This window comes from Oncorhynchus gorbuscha, linkage group LG14 (genome assembly GCF_021184085.1).
Source record: "Oncorhynchus gorbuscha isolate QuinsamMale2020 ecotype Even-year linkage group LG14, OgorEven_v1.0, whole genome shotgun sequence".
In the NCBI taxonomy this organism is placed as follows: domain Eukaryota; kingdom Metazoa; phylum Chordata; class Actinopteri; order Salmoniformes; family Salmonidae; genus Oncorhynchus; species Oncorhynchus gorbuscha.
The window spans coordinates 13,153,780-13,180,076 of record NC_060186.1 but is presented as its reverse complement, the minus strand read 5'-3'; the positions used below and the strand labels follow the sequence as shown (position 1 = coordinate 13,180,076).

The 26,297-nt window shown below is 45.0% G+C and overlaps 1 protein-coding gene across 1 annotated transcript; it reads left to right on the top strand.

Annotated features, from left to right (window-relative positions):
• Window positions 1–26,297, top strand: LOC123995777 (putative ferric-chelate reductase 1). The gene is made up of 15 exons (XM_046299451.1): window positions 1–299; window positions 503–636; window positions 13,110–13,207; window positions 13,907–14,036; window positions 16,603–16,797; window positions 17,102–17,203; window positions 17,384–17,528; window positions 17,864–17,971; window positions 18,124–18,239; window positions 18,660–18,746; window positions 18,930–19,021; window positions 19,131–19,189; window positions 24,766–24,903; window positions 25,283–25,308; window positions 25,440–26,297. Exons 1-15 carry the CDS (start codon window positions 107–109, stop codon window positions 25,527–25,529), a joined length of 1,713 nt encoding a protein of 570 aa, XP_046155407.1. The 5' UTR covers window positions 1–106; the 3' UTR covers window positions 25,530–26,297.

Genomic DNA, 26,297 nt, shown 5'->3' with positions numbered 1-26,297 from the left:
TTCTGCCCCTCGCCTAAACTTCACAATTTGTCGGAATCGGTAGGCTACTATCTCCAACAGTAGTCTATTTTTACAGTTACTTTTCATTTTTAATAATTTAATCTCAATGGATCGATACATATTTATCATTGTGTTATTAGCGTGTGTTCTGCGGGCCGTGAGGTGCTACAGCTCCGGAAAGGTGACTGGGGCGTGTGACAATATGATACCGCAACACAAAAAAGGCGCACAGCAAAGTCCCGCTCCATTCTCTGTCACCACTGACCGGTTCAGCTTTAAGGGGGGCGATGAAATCATAGGTGAGACATCATGTAGTTTTCTCTATTACTGGAGATATATTGTAGATATATTGAACACTCGCCGCAAGGCCTATACGTTTTATTAATATATCTATGGTTTGGCTGTTATGGGTAGATATCTCTGAAAAGTAGATATTCAATTAATAACGGTCTCCATTTTCTGTGGTGGTGTTTAAATCAACTAAACACGGTGTTGTTTACAGTCAGGCTCCTGGCAGCTTCCACTCCATTCACCGGGTTTATATTACAAGCCAGAGAGGTTGGAGGAAGCAGTCCTCTTGGATCCTTCACTGTAACAAGTGGGGAGGCCCAGCCACTCACCTGCAACGGACTACCTGTGAGTCTATAACCATAGACTGTATAAATCCATTTAATTATGTTTATTCCTACCTATCTATTACTACCTGACCTATAGCCTGCTTTTCTGTTATGTTATGAGAGCTACAGTATTACATATAACCAGAGGCGCAACTTTGATTTTAGAAGTGGGGAGAACATAATTAAAAAATATATATTATTATTTTTATCCAGTTGGATAAACACTCCAAACAAACCGCTCGGAGGCGTCCACATGATCCTAAAGCACACCGTTGCCTCATTTTGTATCACATTTCAATGATAAAACAGTAAAACATGATAAAACATGTCACATGTCCCCAGTGAAAGTTGCACCCCTGCATATTACATGGAAACAGTAATGGTTGTTTAGATCGTATACATGTGTTTATGAGACAGAAGAAAACACTCTATTTACAAAAACAGATCAATTATTCCCTGTTCCTGCATGGGCCCTCCTGCTACCCTGTTGGGTAGAGTAGGTCATAAGGCTCTACTGAAAACTTTTAAAAGGTTCACAGATAATCTTATAATGAATTATCATTAATGTACATTTACAATCAGCTTCTTTAAGGTCGCACATTCTGAGACAGGCACTACAAGTCAACCCAATTGACGTGGTTCGGCCAAAAAGGGTGGCTAAATGAGTTCAGTCAAGCTGTTTACCATTGTAAAAATAAATTTAAAAAAGTCCTGTCTATGTAAGTGGGTGATCCCCACCTCCCGTGAGCATGCTATCCTGTGAGAGCTTAGGGTTCCTCGATAATATCTAGTGTGCTCACATAAGAGGGAACAGCTGGCTCTGGTCTACTTATTGTCCCTGCCTCGCCTGACCAGAAATAAATTGCCAATGAGATGTCTTGCACTTTGTAGGGCCGGAGCAATAAAGTCTTCTTCACATTGGCAGTTCGAAGTGACTCAAATAAAAAAAAAGTGTCATATCCGATTTGAATCTGTTTATTTCCTTCAGTCTGAACAGCCAAAAAGCACATGGAACAGGATGTTTCAAGCCACATATCAAACCACTTTCGTAGGTCAGATACAAATCTGATTCTTGGCCATGCAACTTATGTTTGAATGGTCAAATCGGATTAATTTGCCCTCAGGTGGTTTTTAGACTTATTTAGCACACCTTGTGGCTTGCAAGCTACATATGTTGACCGTTTTGACAAGAATACGTGGTAGCTAACTAGCTTGTTAATTGTTTTCAATCAAATGAGTGAATGTGCTAGGAACCTGGCTAGCTACCTGGCTAGCTACCTGGCTAGCCACCTGGCTAGCTAGTTGACTACTTGTTTTGAAAGTTGGAGGATTTTATCATTTGAGGCTTTACAAGTGTTCTTTACACTATGGTTTTGAATATTCAAAGCAACTGGGAAATGCCCATCGCAGGCATTGTTGTCACCTTAGCTTGCTACACAACTTCTGAGTGATGAGCACCACCACCCTATCATCCTACACCACTGCACACACACCTGTCATTACTATGACAAATAGCATAGCCATGTCAGCAAATGACTGCTGTCTGAACACACACAAATACAATTTTAATCAATCACATGTATTTATAAAGCCCTTTTTAAAGCCGATGTCACAACGTGCTATACAGAAATACAACCTAAAACCATAAACTGCAAGCATTGCAGATGTAGATTTGGTCACTTGTACTTGCTGTTTGGCAGTCAGTATTTCTAAATGAACATTTTCTTTCAAAAGATTTGAGGATTAAGACCCGCAGTGTGAACAAGGCTTTAGTAGGCCAGAGTGGCCCTGCTCCGATCAGAAAAAATGAGGGAGTGGGATGTATCGCGTTTTCTACCGTGTCTGGTTTGGGTCCCTTTCTTAGCATACCTGGAAACTACAGAGAATGGAGACAAAACAGAAACAACAGACAGAGCGCTTATCCAAAACATAGATAAGTACAATAAAAGGCACTCGCTTGTCTGAGCCTTATTTAAGCCATACAAACAGTGACTGAATGGACCCACATTGCTGCTAACGTAGCTGAAAACAGAGCAGGGTAGGTGAGATTAGTTTGTCTGTATGCATTAGCAGGGCCATTTGTAGCATTTTGTAACACAAAAACATGAAATAAACCTCCATGGACTGTTCAAAACTATTTTTGTCCCGCAGATGATTTGGTAGCGGCCGTCATTTCTGCTTTGTATGCGTTAGCCTAGGTCTACTGTATTAAAGCTGCTACACAGGATTTTTTGTTGAACTTTTGCATTGTCATTTCAGAAAATGTCCATAATATATCTGCAGTAATAGTGGAATGATAGTGTTTCACAGTATTACCCACCCGCCAGTGTTATAATTGGCTGTGATATTCATCTATTGATATCTCCCACCAGAGCGGCATCTGTTAAAATGGGAAAGCTTTTTGACTTTGTGGCTGTGATATTCATCTATTGATATCTCCCTCCAGAACGGCATCTTTTAAAATGGGAAAGCTGTTTTGACTTTGTGGCTGTGATATTCATCTATTGATATCTCCCTCCAGAGCGGCATCTGTTAAAATGGGAAAGCTGTTTGACTTTGTGGCTGTGATATTCATCTATTGATATCTCCCTCCAGAGCGGCATCTGTTAAAATGGGAAAGCTGTTTTGACTTTGTGGCTGTGATATTCATCTATTGATATCTCCCTCCAGAGCGGCATCTGTTAAAATGGGAAAGCTGTTTGACTTTGGCTGTGATATTCATCTATTGATATCTCCCTCCAGAGCGGCATCTGTTAAAATGGGAAAGCTGTTTGACTTTGGCTGTGATATTCATCTATTGATATCTCCTGTCATGTTTGTCATTTATTATCATGTCTTGTCCCTGTGCTCCCCATGCTATTCGTTTCCCTCTGCTGGTCTTATTTGGTTCTTTCCCTCCTTCTATCCCTCTCTCTCCCCCTCCCTCTCTCACTCTCTCGCTCTCTCTTCTCTCTATCGTTCCGTTCCTGCTCCCAGCTGTTCCTATTCCCCTAATCATCATTTAGTCTTCCCACACCTGTTCCCGATCCTTTCCCCTGATTAGAGTCCCTATTTATTCCTTTGTGATCCGTTCCTGTCCCGTCGGTTCCTTGTATTGTATTCACCATGCTGTGATTGCGTTTCGCCCTGTCCCGTCGTGTTTTTGCCGTGATTGTGTATCGCCCTGTCCTGTCGTGTTTTTTGCCTTCATCAGATGCTGCGTGTGAGCAGGTGTCTCTGTCGACTACGGCCTGCGCCTACCCGAAGCGACCTGCAGTCTGTGGCCGCTTCTCCAGTTGTTTCCCCTCTACAAGTCTAGAGGATTTCTGTTATTCCGTTTTGGACTTAAATAAACTCTGTTTCTGTTAAGTCGCTTTTGGGTCCTCTTTCACCTGCATGACAGAAGGAACCGACCTAGGAATGGACCCAGCGACTTCAGACGCTCGTTACACTGCCGTCGAGATCCAAGGAGCCATGCTCGGCAGACACGAGCAGGAATTGTCCGCTGCTCGCCATGCCGTGGAGAACCTGGCCGCTCAGGTTTCCGACCTCTCTGGACAGTTCCAGAGTCTACGTCTCGTGCCACCTGTTACTTCCTGGCCTGCCGAGCCTCCAGAACCTAGGGTTAATAACCCACCTTGCTACTCCGGGCAGCCCACTGAGTGCCGCTCCTTTCTCACGCAGTGTGAGATTGTGTTCTCTCTCCAACCCCACACATACTCTAGAGAGAGAGCTCGGGTTGCTTACGTCATTTCACTCCTTACTGGCCGGGCTCGAGAATGGGGCACAGCTATCTGGGAGGCAAGGGCTGATTGCTCTAACAAATTCCAGAACTTTAAAGAGGAGATGATTCGGGTTTTTGACCGTTCAGTTTTTGGTGGGGAGGCTTCTAGGGCCCTGGCTTCCTTATGCCAAGGTGAACGGTCCATAACGGATTATTCCATTGAGTTTCGCACTCTTGCTGCCTCTAGTGAGTGGAACGAGCCGGCGCTGCTCGCTCGTTTTCTGGAGGGACTCCACGCAGTGGTTAAGGATGAGATTCTCTCCCGGGAGGTTCCTTCAGATGTGGACTCTTTGATTGCTCTCGCCATCCGCATAGAACGACGGGTAGATCTTCGTCACCGGGCTCGTGGAAGAGAGCTCGCATCAACGGTGTTTCCCTGCTCCGCATCGCAACCATCTCCCTCCTCTGGCTTTGAGACTGAGCCCATGCAGCTGGGAGGGATTCGCATCTCGAATAAGGAGAGGGAACGGAGGATCACCAACCGCCTGTGCCTCTATTGCGGAGTTGCTGGACATTTTGTTAATTCATGTCCAGTAAGAGGCCAGAGCCCATCAGTAAGCGGAGGGCTACTGGTGAGCGCTACTACTCAGGTCCCTTCATCTAGATCTTGTACTACTATGTCGGTCCATCTACGCTGGACCGGTTCGGGTGCTACATGCAGTGCTTTGATTGACTCTGGGGCTGAGGGTTGTTTCATGGACGAAGCATGGGCTCGGAAACATAACATTCCTTTCAGACCGTTAGACAGGCCTACGCCCATGTTTGCCTTAGATGGTAGTCATCTTCCCAGTATCAAATTTGAGACACTACCTTTAACTCTCACAGTATCTGGTAACCACAGTGAGACTATTTCTTTTTGATTTTCCGTTCACCGTTTACACCTGTTGTTTTGGGTCATCCCTGGCTTGTATGTCATAATCCTTCTATTAATTGGTCTAGTAATTCTATCCTATCCTGGAACGTTTCTTGTCATGTGAAGTGTTTAATGTCTGCCATCCCTCCCATTTCTTCTGTCCCTACTTCTCAGGAGGAACCTGGCGATTTGACAGGAGTGCCGGAGGAATATCATGATCTGCGCACGGTCTTCAGTCGGTCCCGAGCCAACTCCCTTCCTCCTCACCGGTCGTATGATTGTAGTATTGATCTCCTTCCGGGGACCACTCCTCCTCGAGGTAGACTATACTCTCTGTCGGCTCCCGAACGTAAGGCTCTCGAGGATTATTTGTCTGTGTCTCTTGACGCCGGTACCATAGTGCCTTCTTCTTCTCCGGCCGGGGCGGGGTTCTTTTTGTTAAAAAGAAGGACGGTACTCTGCGCCCTGCGTGGATTATCGAGGGCTGAATGACATAACGGTTAAGAATCGTTATCCGCTTCCCCTTATGTCATCAGCCTTCGAGATTCTGCAGGGAGCCAGGTGCTTTACTAAGTTGGACCTTCGTAACGCTTACCATCTCGTGCGCATCAGAGAGGGGGACGAGTGGAAAACGGCGTTTAACACTCCGTTAGGGCATTTTGAGTACCGGGTTCTGCCGTTCGGTCTCGCCAATGCGCCAGCTGTTTTTCAGGCATTAGTGAATGATGTTCTGAGAGACATGCTGAACATTTTTGTTTTTGTCTATCTTGACGATATCCTGATTTTTTCTCCGTCACTCGAGATTCATGTTCAGCACGTTCGACGTGTTCTACAGCGCCTTTTAGAGAATTGTCTCTACGTAAAGGCTGAGAAGTGCTCTTTTCATGTCTCCTCCGTTACTTTTCTCGGTTCCGTTATTTCCGCTGAAGGCATTCAGATGGATTCCGCTAAGGTCCAAGCTGTCAGTGATTGGCCCGTTCCAAGGTCACGTGTCGAGTTGCAGCGCTTTTTAGGTTTCGCTAATTTCTATCGGCGTTTCATTCGTAATTTCGGTCAAGTTGCTGCCCCTCTCACAGCTCTTACTTCTGTCAAGACGTGTTTTAAGTGGTCCGGTTCCGCCCAGGGAGCTTTTGATCTTCTAAAAGAACGTTTTACGTCCGCTCCTATCCTCGTTACTCCTGACGTCACTAGACAATTCATTGTCGAGGTTGACGCTTCAGAGGTAGGCGTGGGAGCCATCCTATCCCAGCGCTTCCAGTCTGACGATAAGGTTCATCCTTGCGCTTATTTTTCTCATCGCCTGTCGCCATCTGAGCGCAACTATGATGTGGGTAACCGTGAACTGCTCGCCATCCGCTTAGCCCTAGGCGAATGGCGACAGTGGTTGGAGGGGGCGACCGTTCCTTTTGTCGTTTGGACAGACCATAAGAACCTTGAGTACATCCGTTCTGCCAAACGACTTAATGCCCGTCAAGCTCGTTGGGCGTTGTTTTTCGCTCGTTTCGAGTTTGTGATTTCTTACCGTCCGGGTAGCAAGAACACCAAGCCTGATGCCTTATCCCGTCTGTTTAGTTCTTCTGTGGCTTCTACTGATCCCGAGGGGATTCTTCCTTATGGGCGTGTTGTCGGGTTAACAGTCTGGGGAATTGAAAGACAGGTTAAGCAAGCACTCACGCACACTGCGTCGCCGCGCGCTTGTCCTAGTAACCTCCTTTTTCGTTCCTGTTTCCACTCGTCTGGCTGTTCTTCAGTGGGCTCACTCTGCCAAGTTAGCTGGTCATCCCGGTGTTCGAGGCACTCTTGCGTCTATTCGCCAGCGCTTTTGGTGGCCTACTCAGGAGCGTGACACGCGCCGTTTCGTGGCTGCTTGTTCGGACTGCGCGCAGACTAAGTCGGGTAACTCTCCTCCTGCCGGTCGTCTCAGACCGCTCCCCATTCCTTCTCGACCATGGTCTCACATTGCCTTAGACTTCATTACCGGTCTGCCTTTGTCTGCGGGGAAGACTGTGATTCTGACGGTTGTCGATAGGTTCTCTAAGGCGGCACATTTCATTCCCCTCGCTAAACTTCCTTCCGCTAAGGAGACGGCACAAATCATTATTGAGAATGTATTCAGAATTCATGGCCTCCCGTTAGACGCCGTTTCAGACAGAGGCCCGCAATTCACGTCACAGTTTTGGAGGGAGTTCTGTCGTTTGATTGGTGCGTCCGTCAGTCTCTCTTCCGGGTTTCATCCCCAGTCTAACGGTCAAGCAGAGAGGGCCAATCAGACGATTGGTCGCATACTACGCAGCCTTTCTTTCAGAAACCCTGCGTCTTGGGCAGAACAGCTCCCTGGGCAGAATACGCTCACAATTCGCTTCCTTCGTCTGCTACCGGGTTATCTCCGTTTCAGAGTAGTCTGGGTTACCAGCCTCCTCTGTTCTCATCCCAGCTTGCCGAGTCCAGCGTTCCCTCCGCTCAAGCGTTTGTCCAACGTTGTGAGCGCACCTGGAGGAGGGTGAGGTCTGCACTTTGCCGTTACAGGGCACAGACGGTGAGAGCCGCCAATAAACGCAGGATTAAGAGTCCAAGGTATTGTTGCGGCCAGAGAGTGTGGCTTTCCACTCGCAACCTTCCTCTTACGACAGCTTCTCGTAAGTTGACTCCGCGGTTCATTGGTCCGTTCCGTGTCTCCCAGGTCGTCAATCCTGTCGCTGTGCGACTGCTTCTTCCGCGACATCTTCGTCGCGTCCATCCTGTCTTCCATGTCTCCTGTGTTAAGCCCTTTCTTCGCACCCCCGTTCGTCTTCCCTCCCCCCCCTCCCGTCCTTGTCGAGAGCGCACCTATTTACAAGGTACATAAGATCATGGACATGCGTTCTCGGGGACGGGGTCACCAATACCTAGTGGATTGGGAGGGTTACGGTCCTGAGGAGAGGAGTTGGGTTCCGTCTCGGGACGTGCTGGACCGTTCACTCATCGATGATTTCCTCCGTTGCCGCCAGGATTCCTCCTCGAGTGCGCCAGGAGGCGCTCGGTGAGTGGGGGGGTACTGTCATGTTTGTCATTTATTATCATGTCTTGTCCCTGTGCTCCCCATGCTATTCGTTTCCCTCTGCTGGTCTTATTTGGTTCTTTCCCTCCTTCTATCCCTCTCTCTCCCCCTCCCTCTCTCACTCTCTCGCTCTCTCTTCTCTCTATCGTTCCGTTCCTGCTCCCAGCTGTTCCTATTCCCCTAATCATCATTTAGTCTTCCCACACCTGTTCCCGATCCTTTCCCCTGATTAGAGTCCCTATTTATTCCTTTGTGATCCGTTCCTGTCCCGTCGGTTCCTTGTATTGTATTCACCATGCTGTGATTGCGTTTCGCCCTGTCCCGTCGTGTTTTTGCCGTGATTGTGTATCGCCCTGTCCTGTCGTGTTTTTTGCCTTCATCAGATGCTGCGTGTGAGCAGGTGTCTCTGTCGACTACGGCCTGCGCCTACCCGAAGCGACCTGCAGTCTGTGGCCGCTTCTCCAGTTGTTTCCCCTCTACAAGTCTAGAGGATTTCTGTTATTCCGTTTTGGACTTAAATAAACTCTGTTTCTGTTAAGTCGCTTTTGGGTCCTCTTTCACCTGCATGACATCTCCCTCCAGAGCGGCATCTGTTAAAATGGGAAAGCTGTTTGACTTTGTGGCTGTGATATTCATCTATTGATATCTCCCTCCAGAGCGGCATCTGTTAAAATGGGAAAGCTGTTTGACTTTGTGGCTGTGATATTCATCTATTGATATCTCCCTCCAGAGCGGCATCTGTTAAAATGGGAAAGCTGTTATCAAGAGGAAATGGGATCAAGCGGCGAATGTAGAAACCCCTCTGTTGTTTCCTGGTCGCTAAAATTCTACACTGTTCACTCAATTTCAGTTTATGTGAATCGTTGTACCATCTATATCACTGTGAAAAATCTTTTCAATAACAAAATATATAGTTTTACAGCTGTGAGAAGCTGGTGGACCAAAACCGAAAATAAAGGCTCAAGAGCAAGGCTCCACCATGTTATGGGGAAATGGGATGAGGGTGAGGGCGGATATTTGTTTTGAATGCAGTTTATTGCTGTTGAAATTCACCTAGCTTCCACATAGGGGAGACGTTCTGTGGAATTCTATGTGTAGCACCTTTAAAAGCAGCTCTGTCGCATTATTCACACACTCAGAATTCGCTGCTTCAAGTTTCAGTAGCCTACCTCTCCTCTCGTAATTGGACATTTGAGATCAAGTGTGCCTACAGTAGGCTATATGTGTGGTCTCAATTAAATAGAGTATGCTGTCTTTGCATTGGCTGAGAATCATGTGGCAAATATCTTTCCAAGGGAAATAACTTAAATTTGATTAGGCTATAGTTTACTACAGTGTCTGAAAAGGAATATTGATAATGGAAAGAAGTGGATAGCGCTCAACCAACGTGAGTAGAGGTGCAAAAAAAGATATAGCTGCAAGCAGAATTGAATGGGGTTCACAGGATTACACAATGACAAGGGTAATATTTGAATGTGGTTACAATTTTTTCTCAAATCCTAGAAGGATTAGAAGGCCAGCATCCTGGAGTCACCTCTTCACTGTTGATGTTGAGACTGGTGTTTTGCGGGTACTAGTTATTTATTTCATTTGATTTCACCTTTATTTAACCAGGTAAGTTCTCATTTACAACTGCGACCTGGCCAAGATAAAGCAAAGCAGTGAGACACAAACAACAACACAGAGTTACACATGGAATAAACAAGCATACAGTCAATAACGCAATAATACAAAAAAAATGTCTATATACATTGGGTGCAAATACTGTGGGGAGGTAAGGCAATAAATAGGCCAGAGTAGCAAGTAATTACAATTTAGCAAATTAACACTGGAGTGATAGATGTGCAGATGATGTGCAAGTAGAAATATTGGTGTGCAAAATAGCAGAAAAGTCAATAAAAACATTATGGGGATGAGGTAGGTAGATTGGATGGGCTATTTACAGATGGGCTATGTACAGCTGCAGCGAACGGTTAGCTGCTCGGATAGCTGATGTTTAAAGTTTGTGAGGGAAATATAAGTCTGGAAGGAAAGGCGGCCAAAGGAGGTGTTGGCTTTGGGGATGACCAGTGAAATATACCTACTGGAGCGCGTGCTACGGGTGGGTGTTGTTATCGTGACCAGTGAGCTGAGATGAGGTGGAGCTTTACCTAGCAAAGACTTACAGATGACCTGGAGCCAGTTGGTCTGGTGACGAATATGTAGCGAGGGCCAGCCGATTAGAGCATATAGGTCGCAGTGGTGGGTAGTATATGGGGCTATGGTGACAAAACGGATGGCACTGTGGTAGACTGCATCCAGTTTGCTGAGTAGAGTGTTGGAGGCTATTTTGTAAATGACATCGCTGAAGTCAAGGATTGGAAGTCGAGGTCAGTTTTACTAGGGTATGTTTGGCGGCGTGAGTGAAGGAGGCTTTGTTGCGGAATAGAAAGCCGATTCTAGATTTAATTTTGGATTGGAGATGTTTAATATGAGTCTGGAAGGAGAGTTTACAGTCTAGCCGGACACCTAGCTATTTGTAGTTGTCCACATATTCTAAGTCAGAACCGTCCAGAGTAGTGATGCTAATCGGGTGGGTGTTTGCGGGCAGCGAACAGTTGAAAAGCATGCATTTAGTTTTACTAGTGTTTAAGAGCAGTTGGAGGCCACTGAAGGAGTGTTGTATGTCATTGAAGCTCGTTTGGAGGTTTGTTAACACAGTGTACAAAGAAGGGCCAGATGTATACAGAATGGTGTTGTCTGCATAGAGGTGGATCAGGGAATCACCCGCAGGAAGAGCAGCATCGTTGATATATACAGAGAAAAGAGTCGGCCAGAAAATTTATCCCTGTGGTACCCCCATAGAGACTGCCAGAGGTCCGGACAACAGGCCCTCCGATTTGACACACTGAACTCTGTCTGAGAAGTAGTTGGTGAACCAGGCGAGGCAGTCATTTGATAAACCAAGGCTGTTGAGTCTGCCAATAAGAATACGGTGATTGACAGAGTCGAAAGCCTTGGCCAGATCGATGAAGACTGCTGCACAGTACAATCTTTTATCGATGGTGGTTATGATATCATTTAGTACCTTGAGCGTGGCTGAAGTGCACCCATGACCAGCTGGGAAACCGGATTGCACAGCGGAGAAGGTACGGTGGGATTCGAAATGGTCAGTGATCTGTTTATTAACTTGGCTTTCAAAGACTTTAGAAAGGCAGGGCAGGATGGAAATAGGTCTATAACAGTTTGGGTCTAGAGTGTCACCCCCTTTGAAGAGGGGGATGACCCCGTCAGCTTTCCAATCTTTAGGGATCTCGGACGATACGAAAGAGAGGTTGAACAGACTGGTAATAGGGGTTGCAACAATGGCGGCGGATAATTTTAGAAAGAGAGGGTCCAGATTGTCTAGCCCAGCTGATTTGTATGGGTCCAGGTTTTGCAGCTCTTTCAGAACATCTGCTATCTGGATTTCGGTGAAGGAGAACTGGGGAGGCTTGGGCAAGTAGCTGCGGGGGGTATGGAGCTGTTGGCCGGGGTTGGGGTAGCCAGGAGAAAAGCATGGCCAGCCATAGAGAAATACTTATTGAAATTCTCGATTATCCTGGATTTTATCAGTTGTGACAGTGTTATCTAGCCTCAGTGCAGTGGGCAGCTGGGAGGAGATGCTATTGTTCTCCATGGACTTTACAGTGTACCAAAACATTTTGGAGTTACAGGATGCAAATTTCTGTTTGAAAAAGCTATTTAATGAAGCTGCCAGTTGAGGACTTGTGAGGCATCTGTTTCTCAAACTAGACATTCTAATGTACTTGTCCTCTTGCTCAGTTGTGCACTGGGGCCTCCTACTCCTCTTTCCATTCTGGTTAGAGCTAGTTTGCGCTGTTCTGTGAAGGGAGCAGTACACATCGTTGTATGAGATCTTCAGTTTCTTAGCAATTTCTCGCATGGAATAGCCTTCATTTCTCAGAACAAGAATAGACTGACGAGTTTCAGAAGAAAGTTCTTTGTTTCTGGCCATTTTGAGCCTGTAATCAAATCCACAAATGCTGATTCTCCAGATATTCAACTAGTCTAAAGAAGGCCAGTTTTATTGCTTCTTTAATCAGAACAACAGTTTTCAGCTGTGCTAACATATATTTTTTTATTCTTCCTGATGGCAACCAGGTAAAAATCAGAAACCTGGTTTGTTGTAGTGACCTTAAGGGTTCCCCTATTTCCTGGGGCAAGTAAACTGAGAAGTCAGGCAAGCAGTTTTTTTTACTGAAAACAACAAAACTGTAAATAATTCCATATTTAGGGATCATTCCCATTGTTTAACTTGCCAATTTATGGCATGTATGGCAGCCAGGGAAGTTGAGCCTGCTATGTGGTTGCCTCTTGGAAAGTGAGAGCGTGCTCTGCTGTCTTTGTAGACGTGTGTCTTTTGTGATATTCATATTAATATTTTTAATGTTGAATACATTTATGTTAATTTTTGTATTTCAGAATCGAGACATACTCCATATTTTACAGCACACTATAAGGAGTATCATGACACGGTTCACAGATCATAGGGTCTTACAGGAGGCATGTATACAGTGCATTCAGAAAGTATTCAGCCCTCTTAACTTTTTCCACATTTTGTTACGTTACATACTTATTCTAAAATAGATAAAATAGTTTTTTTCCTCATCAATCTAAACACAAGACCCCATAATGACAAAGCAGGAAAAGGTTTTTAGAACCCCCCCCCCAAACATCCCTCCTCCCAATGAAGTTTCTATGCGAGAATTGCCAGATCATTTTTTGGAAATTCCTGGCATGGAATCACCCTGCTGCATCTGAATAAATCTTCATGGATCCTTTTTTTTCTATTCTCAGAATTCTGCAATTTCTCACACATCAAATTCACTTAAATCCTCCATCCAGGGAATATGGAGGGCCCCCACATCAGGCAACCTCAACTCCATCCAATTCAGGTGATTCACCCATCCAGTATCTGACTAGCTCCTGAACCAACATTTTCACTTCTGTTAGCAGTTGTTGTTATTCTTCAATAACACAGACCCCAAAGCAAATCAGGGGGAGAAAAAATATATTTATTGAAAGAGAACAAATCCTCGTTGTTATGCTCGAAAGTAGATGGCAGATGTTTATTCTTCCTTGTCCTCAATGTTTCTCCGCTGAACAACGAGACAGGATGTAGTTTATACCCAAGTCTAGCCTGTGGTTGACCAATTAGAATTCCTTGCAGTAAAACTGGGCCAAAGGCCAAAGGCCAAAAACCAAGTATCCCGTTTCAGGCTCAATGTATAGACAATTTGGACCAATGAGACCTTGCCACATGTTGCTATGAGTCCCAGACTGAAATTCATCCTGTATCCATGACCCATTTATCTTCAGTTCCCCTTTACAAAGAAACAACTATTTCCATTGATCATTAATTCCCCAATACAGAAAAACAACCATTTCCATTGATTGTTAATTCCCTCTTGACCTCTATTCCTCTGCATTGTGTATTTATCTTAGAATATTCTTACACTTCTTATACCATGGGGCCCAGTTTCCTGGACACAGATTAAACCTAGTTCTTGACTAAAATGCACTTTAAATGGAAATTCTGTCCCTTAATGTTATTACATTGTTTTATTATTTGTTCTACCATGCCATTTTTACAGTGCCTCCTTTGTAAAAGATTACTCCACCTTCTGGGTTGAAGTGAGAAGTTCTCCAGTCACATACAACATCGCTACTGCATCCCCAGCTAGCAGCACATCCGTTACCTCTACTGCCTTCTCATCCTCAGAAGTGAGTATGATTACATGCACACAATAATACGATTATTGTGAATATTCAGATTAATATAATAGTTTGATTAAAACATTTGCATGCTTTGCAAGAAGAACAATTTTCGTAATAATCTTGTTTACATGCACACGAAATCTAAGGCTACTGATGGGACTTTGATAAATGTAGAATATTGCCAATCAAAAATAAACGTTCTACCACAGCTACCATGTTATTTTTGGGAAGTCTACTTGATTCTGAGTTCTGACATTTTGCCTGGTTCACCAATTACTTTGCAGACAGAGTTCAGTGTGTCAAATCGGAGGGCATGCTGTCCGGTCCTCTGGCAGTCTCTATGGGGGTGCCACAGGGTTCAATTCTCGGGCCGACTCTTTTCTCCGTATATATCAATGATGTTGCTCTTGCTGCGAGCGATTCCCTGATCCACCTCTACGCGACACCATAGACGACACCATTCTATATACTTTCGGCCCGTCATTGGACACTGTGCTATCTAACCACCAAACGAACTTCAATGCCATACAACACTCCTTCCGTGGCCTCCAACTGCTCTTAGACGCTAGTAAAACCAAATGCATGCTTTACAACCGATCGCTGCCTGCGCCCGCATGCCCGACTAGCATCACCACCCTGGAAGGTTCCGACCTTGAATATGTGGACATCTATAAGTACCTAGGTGTCTGGCTAGACTGCAAACTCTCCTTCCAGACTCATATCAAACATCTCCAATCGAAAATCAAATCAAGAGTCGGCTTTCTATTCTGCAACAAAGCCTCCTTCACTCACGCCGCCAAGCTTACCCTAGTAAAACTGACTATCCTACCGATCCTCGACTTCGGCGATGTCATCTACAAAATTGCTTCCAACACTCTACTCAGCAAACTGGATGCAGTTTATCACAGTGCCATCCGTTTTGTCACTAAAGCACCTTATACCACCCACCACTGCTACTTGTATGCTCTAGTCGGCTGGCCCTCGCTACATATTCGTCGCCAGACCCACTGGCTCCAGGTCATCTACAAGTCCATGTTAGGTAAAGCTCCGCCTTATCTCAGTTCACTGGTCACGATGACAACACCCATCCATAGCACGTGCTCCAGCAGGTGTATCTCACTGATCATCCCTAAAGCCAACACCTCATTTGGCCGCCTTTCGTTCCAGTACTCTGCTGCTGTGACTGGAACGAATTGCAAAAATCGCTGAAGTTGGAGACTTTCATCTCCCTCACCAACTTCAAACATCAGCTATCTGAGTAGCTAACCGATCGCTGCAGCTGTACATAGTCTATTGGTAAATAGCCTACCCATTTTCACCTACCTCATCCCCACACTGTTTTTATTTATTTACTTTTCTGCTCTTTTGCACACCAATATCTCTACCTGTACATGACCATCTGATCATTTATCACTCCAGTGTTAATCTGCAAAATTGTAATTATTCGCCTACCTCCTCATGCCTTTTGCACACATTGTATATAAACTCCCCTTTTGTTTTCTACTGTGTTATTGACTTGTTAATTGTTTACTCCATGTGTAACTCTGTGTTGTCTGTTCACACTGCTATGCTTTATCTTGGCCAGGTCGCAGTTGCAAATGAGAACTTGTTCTCAACTAGCCTACCTGGTTAAATAAAGGTGAAGAAAAAAAAAAGAAAAAAAAAAAACCTCCCTTCACTCATGCAAAAGAGGGAGGCTTGCACTGCTGGTTTTAGTACATGCACAGATCAAATACACCGCTGGAACTACGATTAAGGTGTTTACATTTTCCACAGAGGGTTCTACATAGAACGCAAAAGAGTTCCACCTGGAACTAAAAAGGGTTCTACCTGGAACCTAAAAGGTTTCTCCTACGGGGACAGCCGCAGAACCCTTTTGGAACCCTTTTTTCTAAGAGTGTACCAAATATTTAGAAAGGTTGCTCAGAAAACCAGATGTTTTACTCGGCATATGCTTACTTAGAATGAACGGCGATTTAAGATAAGCAGAAGAATGTGTTTACATGACTAATGCCATACTCAGCCTACTGATCAGTTTAATATCGAATTATTAGTGTGCATGTAGACGTACCTAGTATTTCCATTGAAATCCTTAGTACTTATGGTAATAGATAATAGTAAAAATGTGTTTTATTTAAAACATAAACTTGTCTTAACAATGTATCACAAGTGTAAGTGATAGTCTCTCAAAAGGTCAAATAGGGGGTGCTTATATTTGTCCTGTTTCACTGTATGTACAAGTACGAGTGGGTAACCTGTACGAGTGTGAGGTGTGAAATGGAAATGTGTTTTTTGCTTATCCCAACTCCCCCTGAGAGTGGGGTCATTGATTGCGACCCTGGAGAAATTAGGGTTAAGTGCCTTGCTCAAAGGCAGATCAACAGATTTTTCACCTTGTTGGGGATTCAAACTGGCAACCTTTCAGTTACTGGCCCAACACTTAACTGCTAGGCTACCTGCCACTCACTCTCTGACAATATTATCATATTACATTTTCAATCAGACAATAACATTTATTTTTACACACTATTACATAAGTGCTTTACAATAACATTGAATATGTTTGAAATAGGTTTCCAACTCCAGCACTGGATGTGACAGCACTAAGGTCTGTTTCAGCCAACCTCTGAACTGTGATCCTGGGGTCAGCCCAGACTGTTACTTCCTGTCTGCTATGACCTCTCTCGGTGACACAGCCATCCAGTTGGAGATGACCGGCCCTTCAGATGGCTACATCGCCATTGGCTTCTCAGATGACCAGAGGATGGTAATGTAGCCTTTTCAGAAGTAGTGCATGCACATCCTGCAATTCAATATGCTTATTTAAATTTTAAGGCACTCGTCCAGATACTTTCACTTGAAATGAAGACGGTGAACAAGTTTATTTTTAAAGTGATGAAGAAGGATTGCATGAGGGCAGGTGGAAGGCAGCCAATCAACTGCAGGAGCATTCAACAGTGTGCTATTTTTCTTTCATGCATTTTTGTTTATTGTACCCTGCACCTTCAAGTGGCCTGTGGCAGGGTTGATTGTGTTCCTCTCATAATCTGTTTTCCTCTGCATCACATCAGGGAAATGATGACATCTATATTTGTGGACGGGACAGTGGCGGACTCATCCAATTGCAACACGCCTTTTCAACAGGAAAGAAGACACCAGAGATACTTCCTCTGGTACTTGCTATTATTATGACGTATGAAACGCTAAGAGGATGATCGCCATTGGAATATGGACTGGAATTAAAGTTTTGATATGACACGTTTTGAAATGGAATGTACCCCCAACCCTGATGCTATAATGAATCACAAAACAATCGGTCATGACTCAAATGTCTCTTGTTTGTCCTTTTCTAGGGAAATGTTTCTGATGTTAAATCCTCAGTGAATAATAGTATCATTAGCTGTTCCTTCACGACTAGGAACCCCATTTCAACTCAGCGATCCGGAGGGTCCAGTTCCCTCTACTATCTCATGATCGTTCACGGGCCCTCCAATAATGGTACAGTATGAGCCAAAAGCTTACAGCATAGTAGCACCAGTACTGGTACAGAGGAAGTAGTTGTATCCCACTGTCATTTTATGTACATAGTGCTATGACATCTTTAGATAATAATGAGTGACATTACATGGACATGGAAGACGAGATCTTAAATCAGCACTCCTACTCTGAGATATTTTATCAATACGGGCCCTGTTATCGAATAAGGATTCTAATGTTGTGGGCCTGGTACCGCTGAAGAAAGCAGTCTGCTTCAGTCTAGGAGTGATATGTTTCATAATATCATTTTATTATATTTCTCTTATTTTATTTCACTTTTCGGTTGACTTTGACAGGGATAATCGGCCGCCATACTGGCACCTTCATCAGTGACACTAAAGTGGATATTTCAAGTCCTCAAATTGTTACAAGTGAAAAAGAGCCACCTATTATTAAAGCACATGGTAAGGTTGCCGTTTCCTTAGTGAGATGAGTTTGCATGCATAACCTCGAACAAATTGTTATAGGGTAATACACTGATTGTAACTACATATACACGCTTAAAGATGTGTGTATTGATTATGGATGATTGATTTATTATCCTGTTGTGCTTCAGGTTCCCTGATGTTGATAGCGTGGATGACCACGGGTAGTTTGGGAATGATCATAGCCAGGTATCTGAAAGGTGTGGCCAAGGGGAAACATTATTTTGGGAAAGATGTTTGGTTTCTGGTGAGTTTCTATAATACTGTCCCTAATATGTTAGTGTAGCAACATTTGATTGTACTTGAAATGTTTTCACTGCTATCGAATTGGTGCCTTTTCTACATATAGATAGACTGGGAGAGTCTGTCAAGCAGGCGGTCACTTGTGTTTGCGAGGAAGCTATGCTGTTAATTAAGCACGCAGACTGATGTCCGTCACGTTTCTAGTTTCGAGTTTTATTAGTCGTATGTACGGGATACACATGGTATACACTGTCCGACAAAATGCTGACTTGCAGGTTCCTTCTCGACAATGCAACCACAAAGAAAAAATATAAGAATATGAACATAAACATTAGCACGTCTAGATGACTTTATTAGGTGGAATGTTTTTAGTACTAAATAATAATGCCACATAATCTGTACTCTTGGCTTGCATGTTCCTCAGGTGCACGTGTTTCTTATGACACTCACTGTTGCCGCCACCATCATCGCCTTTATTTTGGCCTTCTCAGAAGTTGGAGGCTGGAGTGGGGTATGTATCATAAACCTTTACTGCGCGCCGATTGTTATTTGAAACAAACCTATCTGACAAATGCTGTGCCGTCTACAGTTTTATAAAACCTACTCTATTATGAAAGGCTCAGATAATTGAAATAGTTACGAGAGACAGTTTATGAGCCCAGTGTGTTTATAGGGAGCCCATCTGTGTTTATAGGGAGTCCATCCTGTGTTGGGCTGCATCGTTATGATCCTGGCCTTCTTCCAGCCAATCGGTGCCATGTTCCGATGTGGACCTCATCATCACTGGTAAGGGATACAGACTCATACCTCGTGTATGTCAGTTTGCTCAAGTGTATGTAAATCCAAAGGTTTTCTCAAGTTAATGTATTATATTTGTAGTGTTGTTTTTTCACAGGCGATTCTTATTCAATTGGTCGCATGCTTTGAATGCAGTGGCAATAAAAGGTTTAGCTGGTAAGGAACTGTGATTATGACATTGTTTTTTTTGTTGGATTTTATTAGCATAGTACAAAGTACCGTAATCTTCTCAGCCAATATCTGTCAAACATGTTTGCTGTTGCTGTCATGTTTGTCATTTATTATCATGTCTTGTCCCTGTGCTCCCCATTCTATTCGTTTCCCTCTGCTGGTCTTATTTGGTTCTTTCCCTCCTTCTATCCCTCTCTCTCCCCCTCCCTCTCTCACTCTCTCGCTCTCTCTTCTCTCTATCGTTCCGTTCCTGCTCCCAGCTGTTCCTATTCCCCTAATCATCATTTAGTCTTCCCACACCTGTTCCCGATCCTTTCCCCTGATTAGAGTCCCTATTTATTCCTTTGTGTTCCGTTCCTGTCCCGTCGGTTCCTTGTTTAGTATTCACCATGCTGTGATTAGCGTTTCGCCCTGTCCTGTCGTGTTTTTGCTGTGATTGTGTATCGCCCTGTCCTGTAATGTTTTTAACCTTCATCAGATGCTGCGTGTGAGCAGGTGTCTCTGTCAACTACGGCCTGCGCCTACCCGAAGCGACCTGCAGTCTGTGGCCGCTTCTCCAGTTATTTCCCTCTACAGACTAGAGGATTTCTGTTATTCCCTGTTTGGACTTAAATAAACTCTGTTTCTGTTAAGTCGCTTTTGAGAGTCCTCTTTCACCTGCATGACAGAAGGAACCGACCAAGGAATGGACCAGCGACTTCAGACGCTCGTTACACTATTTTGTCGAGATCCATGGAGCCATGCTCGGCAGACACGAGCAGGAATTGTCTGCTGCTCGCCATGCCGTGGAGAACCTGGCCGCTCAGGTTTCCGACCTCTCTGGACAGTTCCAGAGTCTACGTCTCGTGCCACCTGTTACTTCCTGGCCTGCCGAGCCTCCAGAACCTAGGGTTAATAACCCACCTTGCTACTCCGGGCAGCCCACTGAGTGCCGCTCCTTTCTCACGCAGTGTGAGATTGTGTTCTCTCTCCAACCCAACACATACTCTAGAGAGAGCTCGGGTTGCTTACGTCATTTCACTCCTTACTGGCCGGGCTCGAGAATGGGGCACAGCTATCTGGGAGGCAAGGGCTGATTGCTCTAACAAGTTCCAGAACTTTAAAGAGGAGATGATTCGGGTTTTTACACCGTTCAGTTTTTGGTAGGGAGGCTTCTAGGGCCCTGGCTTCCTTATGCCAAGGTGATCGGTCCATAACGGATTATTCTATTGAGTTTAACACTCTTGCTGCCTCTAGTGAGTGGAACGACCGGCGCTAATCGCTGTTTTCTGGAGGGACTCCACAAAGTGGTTAAGGATGAGATTCTCTCCTGGGAGGTTCCTTCAGATGTGGACTCTTTGATTGCTATCGCCATCCGCATAGAACCTACGGGTAGATCTTCGTCAAACTCGTGGAAGAGAGCTCGCATCAACGGTGTTTCCCTGCTCCCGCATCGCAACCATCTCCCTCCTCTGGCTCAGAGTCTGAGCCCATGCAGCTGGGAGGGATTCGCATCTCGACTAAGGAGAGGGAACGGAGGATCACCAACCGCCTGTGCCTCTATTGCGGAGTTGCTGGACATTTTGTTAATTCATGTCCAGTAAAAGCCAGAGCTCATCTGTAAGCGGAGGGCTACAGGTGAGAATAACTACTCAAGTCTCTCCATCAAAATCCTGTACTACTTTGTCGGTCCATCTACGCTGGACCGGTTCAAAGTGCCACATGTTGCCTTGATAGACTCTGGGGCTGAGGGTTGTTTCATGGACGAAGCATGGGTTGGAAAATGACATTCCTTTCAGAGAGTTAGATAAGCCTACGCCCATGTTCGCCTTAGATGGTAGTCATCTTCCCAGTATCAGATTTGAGACATTTACCTTTAACCCTCACAGTATCTGGTAACCACAGTGAGACTATTTCTTTTTTGATTTTTCGTTCACCGTTTACACCTGTTGTTTTGGGTCATCCCTGGCTAGTATGTCATAATCCTTCTATTAATTGGTCTAGTAATTCTATCCTATCCTGGAACGTTTCTTGTCATGTGAAGTGTTTAATGTCTGCCATCCCTCCGTTTAAATCGTTTCTTCTGTCCCTACTTCTCAGGAGGAACCTGGCGATTTGACAGGAGTGCCGGAGGAATATCATGATCTGCGCACGGTCTTCAGTCGGTCCCGGCCACTCCCTTCCTCCTCACCGATCAATGATTGTAGTATTGATCTCCTTCCGGGGACCACTCCTCCTCGAGGTAGACTATACTCTCTACTCGGCTCCCGAACGTAAGGCTCTCGAGGATTATTTGTCAGTGTCTCTTGGCGCCGGTACCATAGTGCCTTCTTCTTCTCCGGCCGGGGCAAAATTCTTTTGTTAAGAAGAAAAGGTACTCTGCGCCCCTGCGTGGAATTATCGAGGGCTGAATGACATAACGGTTAAGAATCGTTATCCGCTTCCCCTTATGTCATCAGCCTTACGAGATTCTGCAGGGAGCCAGGTGCTTTACTAAGTTGGACCTTCGTAACGCTTACCATCTCGTGCGCATCAGAAGGGTCTGGAAAACGGCGTTAACACTCCGTTAGGGCATTTTGAGTACCGGGTTCTGCCGTTGGTCTCAACAATGCGCCAGCTGTTTTTCAGGCATTAGTTAATGATGTTCTGAGAGACATGCTGAACATTTTTGTTTTTTCTATCTTGAATATCCTGATTTTTTACTCCGTCACTCGAGATTCATGTTCAGCACGTTCGACGTGTTCTACAGCTTTTAAGACCATTGTCTCTACGTAAAGGCTGAAATGGTGCTCTTTTCATGTCTCCTCCGTTACTTTTCTCGGTTCCGTTATTTTGAAGGCATTCAGATGGATTCCGCTAAGGTCCAAGCTGTCAGTGATTGGTCCGTTCCAAGGTCACGTGTCGAGTTGCAGCGCTTTTTTAGGTTTCGCTAATTTCTATCGGCGTTTCATTCGTAATTTCGGTCAAGTTGCTGCCCCTCTCACAGCTCTTACTTCTGTCAAGACGTGTTTTAAGTGGTCCGGTTCCGCCCAGGGAGCTTTTGATCTTCTAAAAAGAACGTTTACGTCCGCTCCTATCCTCGTTACTCCTGACGTCACTAGACAATTCATTGTCGAGGTTGACGCTTCAGAGGTAGGCGTGGGAGCCATTCTATCCCAGCGCTTCCAGTCTGACAATAAGGTTCATCCTTGCGCTTATTTTTTTCATCGCCTGTTTAAATCTGAGCGCAACTATGATGTGGGTAACCGTGAACTGCTCGCCATCCGCTTAGCCCTAGGCGAATGGCGACAGTGGCTGGACTCTAGGGTGACCTTCCTTTTTCGTTTGGACAGACCATAAGAACCTTGAGTACATCCGTTCTGCCAAAAAACTTAATGCCCGTCAAGCTCGTTGGGTCGTTGTTTTTCGCTACGTTTCGAGTTTGTGATTTCTTACCGTCCGGGTAGCAAGAACACCAAGCCTGATGCCTTATCCCGTCTGTTTAGTTCTTCTGTGGCTTCTACTGATCCAGAGGGGATTCTTCCTTATGGGCGTGTTGTCGGGTTAACAGTCTGGGGAATTGAAACTACCCCCCCCCAAAAAAGAAGACAGGTTAAGCAAGCACTCACGCACACTGCGTGGTAACTTGTCCTAGTAACCTCCTTTTCGTTCCTGTTTCCACTCGTCTGGCTGTTCTTCAGTGGGCTCACTCTGCCAAGTTAGCTGGTCATCCCGGTGTTCGAGGCACTCTTGCGTCTATTCGCCAGCGCTTTTGGTGGACGACTCAGGAGCGTGACACGCGCCGTTTACCGTGGCTGCTTGTTCGGACTGCGCGCAGACTAAGTCGGGTAACTCTCCTCCTGCCGGTTTTCAGACCGCTCCCCATTCCTTCTCGACCATGGTCTCACATTGCCTTATACTTCATTACCGGTCTGCCTTTGTCTGCGGGGAAGACTGTGATTCTGACGGTTGTCGATAGGTTCTCTAAGGCGGCACATTTCATTCCCCTCGCTAAACTTCCTTCCGCTAAGGAGACGGCAAAAATCATTACGTTGAGAATGTATTCAGAATTCATGGCCTCCCGTTAGACGCCGTTTCAGACAGAGGCCCGCAATTCACGTCACAGTTTTGGAGGGAGTTCTGTCGTTTGATTGGTGCAGTCAGTCTCTCTTCCGGGTTTCATCCCCAGTCTAACGGTCAAGCAGAGAGGGCCAATCAGACGATTGGTCGAATACTAAGCCTTTCTTTCAGAAACCCTGGTCTTGGGCAGAACAGCTCCCCTGGGCAGAATACGCTCACAATTCGCTTCCTTCGTCTGCTACCGGGTTATCTCCGTTTCAGAGTAGTCTGGGTTACCAGCCTCCTCTGTTCTCATCCCAGCTTGCCGAATCCAGCGTTCCCTCCGCTCAAGCGTTTGTCCAACGTTGTGAGCGCACCTGGAGGAGGGTGAGGTCTGCACTTTGCCGTTACAGGGCACAGACGGTGAGAGCCGCCAATAAACGCAGGATTAAGAGTCCAAGGTATTGTTGCGGCCAGAGAGTGTGGCTTTCCACTCGCAACCTTCCTCTTACGACAGCTTCTCGTAAGTTGACTCCCCCCACGGGGTTCATTGGTCCGTTCCGTGTCTCCCAGGTCGTCAATCCTGTCGCTGTGCGACTTTTCTTCCTCTGGCGACATCTTCGTCGCGTCCATCCTGTCTTCCATGTCTCCTGTGTTAAGCCCTTTCTTCGCACCCCCTTCGTCTTCCCTCCCCCCTCCCGTCCTTGTCGAGGCGCACCTATTTACAAGGTACATAAGATCATGGACATGCGTTCTCGGGGACGGGGTCACCAATACTTAGTGGATTGGGAGGGTTACGGTCCTGAGGAGAGGAGTTGGGTTCCGTCTCGGGACGTGCTGGACCGTTCACTCATCGATGATTTCCTCCGTTGCCGCCAGGATTCCTCCTCGAGTGCGCCAGGAGGCGCTCGGTGAGTGGGGGTACTGTCATGTTTGTCATTTATTATCATGTCTTGTCCCTGTGCTCCCCATTCTATTCGTTTCCCTCTGCTGGTCTTATTTGGTTCTTTCCCTCCTTCTATCCCTCTCTCTCCCCCTCCCTCTCTCACTCTCTCGCTCTCTCTTCTCTCTATCGTTCCGTTCCTGCTCCCAGCTGTTCCTATTCCCCTAATCATCATTTAGTCTTCCCACACCTGTTCCCGATCCTTTCCCCTGATTAGAGTCCCTATTTATTCCTTTGTGTTCCGTTCCTGTCCCGTCGGTTCCTTGTTTAGTATTCACCATGCTGTGATTGCGTTTCGCCCTGTCCTGTCGTGTTTTTGCTGTGATTGTGTATCGCCCTGTCCTGTCGTGTTTTTTGCCTTCATCAGATGCTGCGTGTGAGCAGGTGTCTCTGTCAACTACGGCCTGCGCCTACCCGAAGCGACCTGCAGTCTGTGGCCGCTTCTCCAGTTATTTCCCCTCTACAGACTAGAGGATTTCTGTTATTCCCTGTTTGGACTTAAATAAACTCTGTTTCTGTTAAGTCGCTTTTGGGTCCTCTTTCACCTGCATGACAGTTGCACTACTACCATGTTAGTAATTGTGTTGACGTTATCTTCCAGTGGCAGCCATCTTCACTGGGCTGTCGTATTTTAGCACCTCTGAGGATAGTTGGCTTCTGAAGGTGATGGGTGGGTTTGTTGGATGGGAGGCAACGATGTACATCCTGCTAGAATTCCACATGCGCTGGAAGCACAATGGTGAGATCAAATACATAATGATATCGATTAAATGCAGGTTGATGATAATATAGCCCCCCTATAATATTGTTAAATGCAGGTTGATGATATATAGCCCCCCTATAATTGTGTTAAATGCAGGTTGATGATATATAGCCCCCCTATAATTGTGTTAAATGCAGGTTGATGTTATATAGCCCCCTATAATATTGAATAACCTCATATTGTGGATCTGCCATATATAACTTTTGTCGGCCTCTTGGCGCACGTCAAACGCTCTGACGAAGGACAAGAGGCCGACACGTAAGCTTGAATAAACAAAGTGATTACAAGCAAGAGAAGTGTGCAGGTTTCTACTTTCTTTTTAAATACTTCAATATAACCTTGGTTGTTCTTCTAGATCATACAGAGAGTGCTTCTGAATCGGTACGCTGAATCCCACCATTTAATCCCACACATTTAAATGTACTTGTTGTATCAGTGAATTAGTACGTGACTCATTCTTAACAACTATTTTGTCTGCCATGGCTGTACTTGACTTTTCATTTCTCCCCCAGACAAGCATGGAGTTGGTACTGCTGGTCTTGTTTTTCCTTGGAAATATAGCCTTTTTGGTTGCACTACTTGTTGGAATTGGCTCGTCATGAAGATCTGCTGAGCAATGGACTGAGATCGGAATGATACAGTAAATCTTTAATATAGCTCAATGTACAGTATATTTTAAATAATTGTATAGTTGTTTGTTGTCAAATGTTTTAAAGTAACTGTCCATTGATTGAGGATGGAATGTGATCAGATTGTCAATTTATACAGTATCCCTCCATATAACTATGACAGACTTTCCACGAGGACGGGCATATTGGAAATTTAACCAGGGTTTATTGACTGACACTACTTTCTTAACAAAAAGTAAGGAATTCTTAACAGACTTTCTTACACAATACAGGTTCAGTGGACACAATTATTGTACTGGATGCTTTTAAATGTACCTTTAGGGGCCATTGAATTCAATTGTCATCCCAAAAATGGTATCGGTCAACAGAGAAAAGAATTTCAACAGAAATATAACATTTAACATTACACAATGGTGTTGAATGTACTTCATAATCACTGAATAATCTAGACACTTAACAAAAGGAGATTGAGGAATTTATTCCTGAAAGACCGGGTTAAAAAAATAAAATTACCAGAGCAAATTCAATATAAAAACCCGTCCAAAAAGAACCTACAGAAAAAGTTACAAACGATGGAGAAATCCTTCACACCAAAGGAGATTCTGAATGAGGAAGGTCCTCCAACCTCATTTGATGAGTTTTGTGATATACAGTACCAGTCAAAAGTTTGGACACACCTACTCTTTATTTTTACTATTTTGTACCTTGTAGAATAATAGTGAAGACATCAAAACTATGAAA

What these genes read in the sequence shown, in the direction of transcription:
- LOC123995777 (XM_046299451.1), top strand. Translation starts at nt 107, where the DNA reads ATGGATCGATACATATTTATCATTGTGTTATTAGCGTGTGTTCTGCGG. An exon ending in TCACCTGCAACGGACTACCT is followed by an intron (nt 637 to 13,109) that starts GTGAGTCTATAA and finishes TTCTATTCTCAG; the next exon opens with AATTCTGCAATTTCTCACAC. An exon ending in TCTCAGATGACCAGAGGATG is followed by an intron (nt 16,798 to 17,101) that starts GTAATGTAGCCT and finishes GCATCACATCAG; the next exon opens with GGAAATGATGACATCTATAT.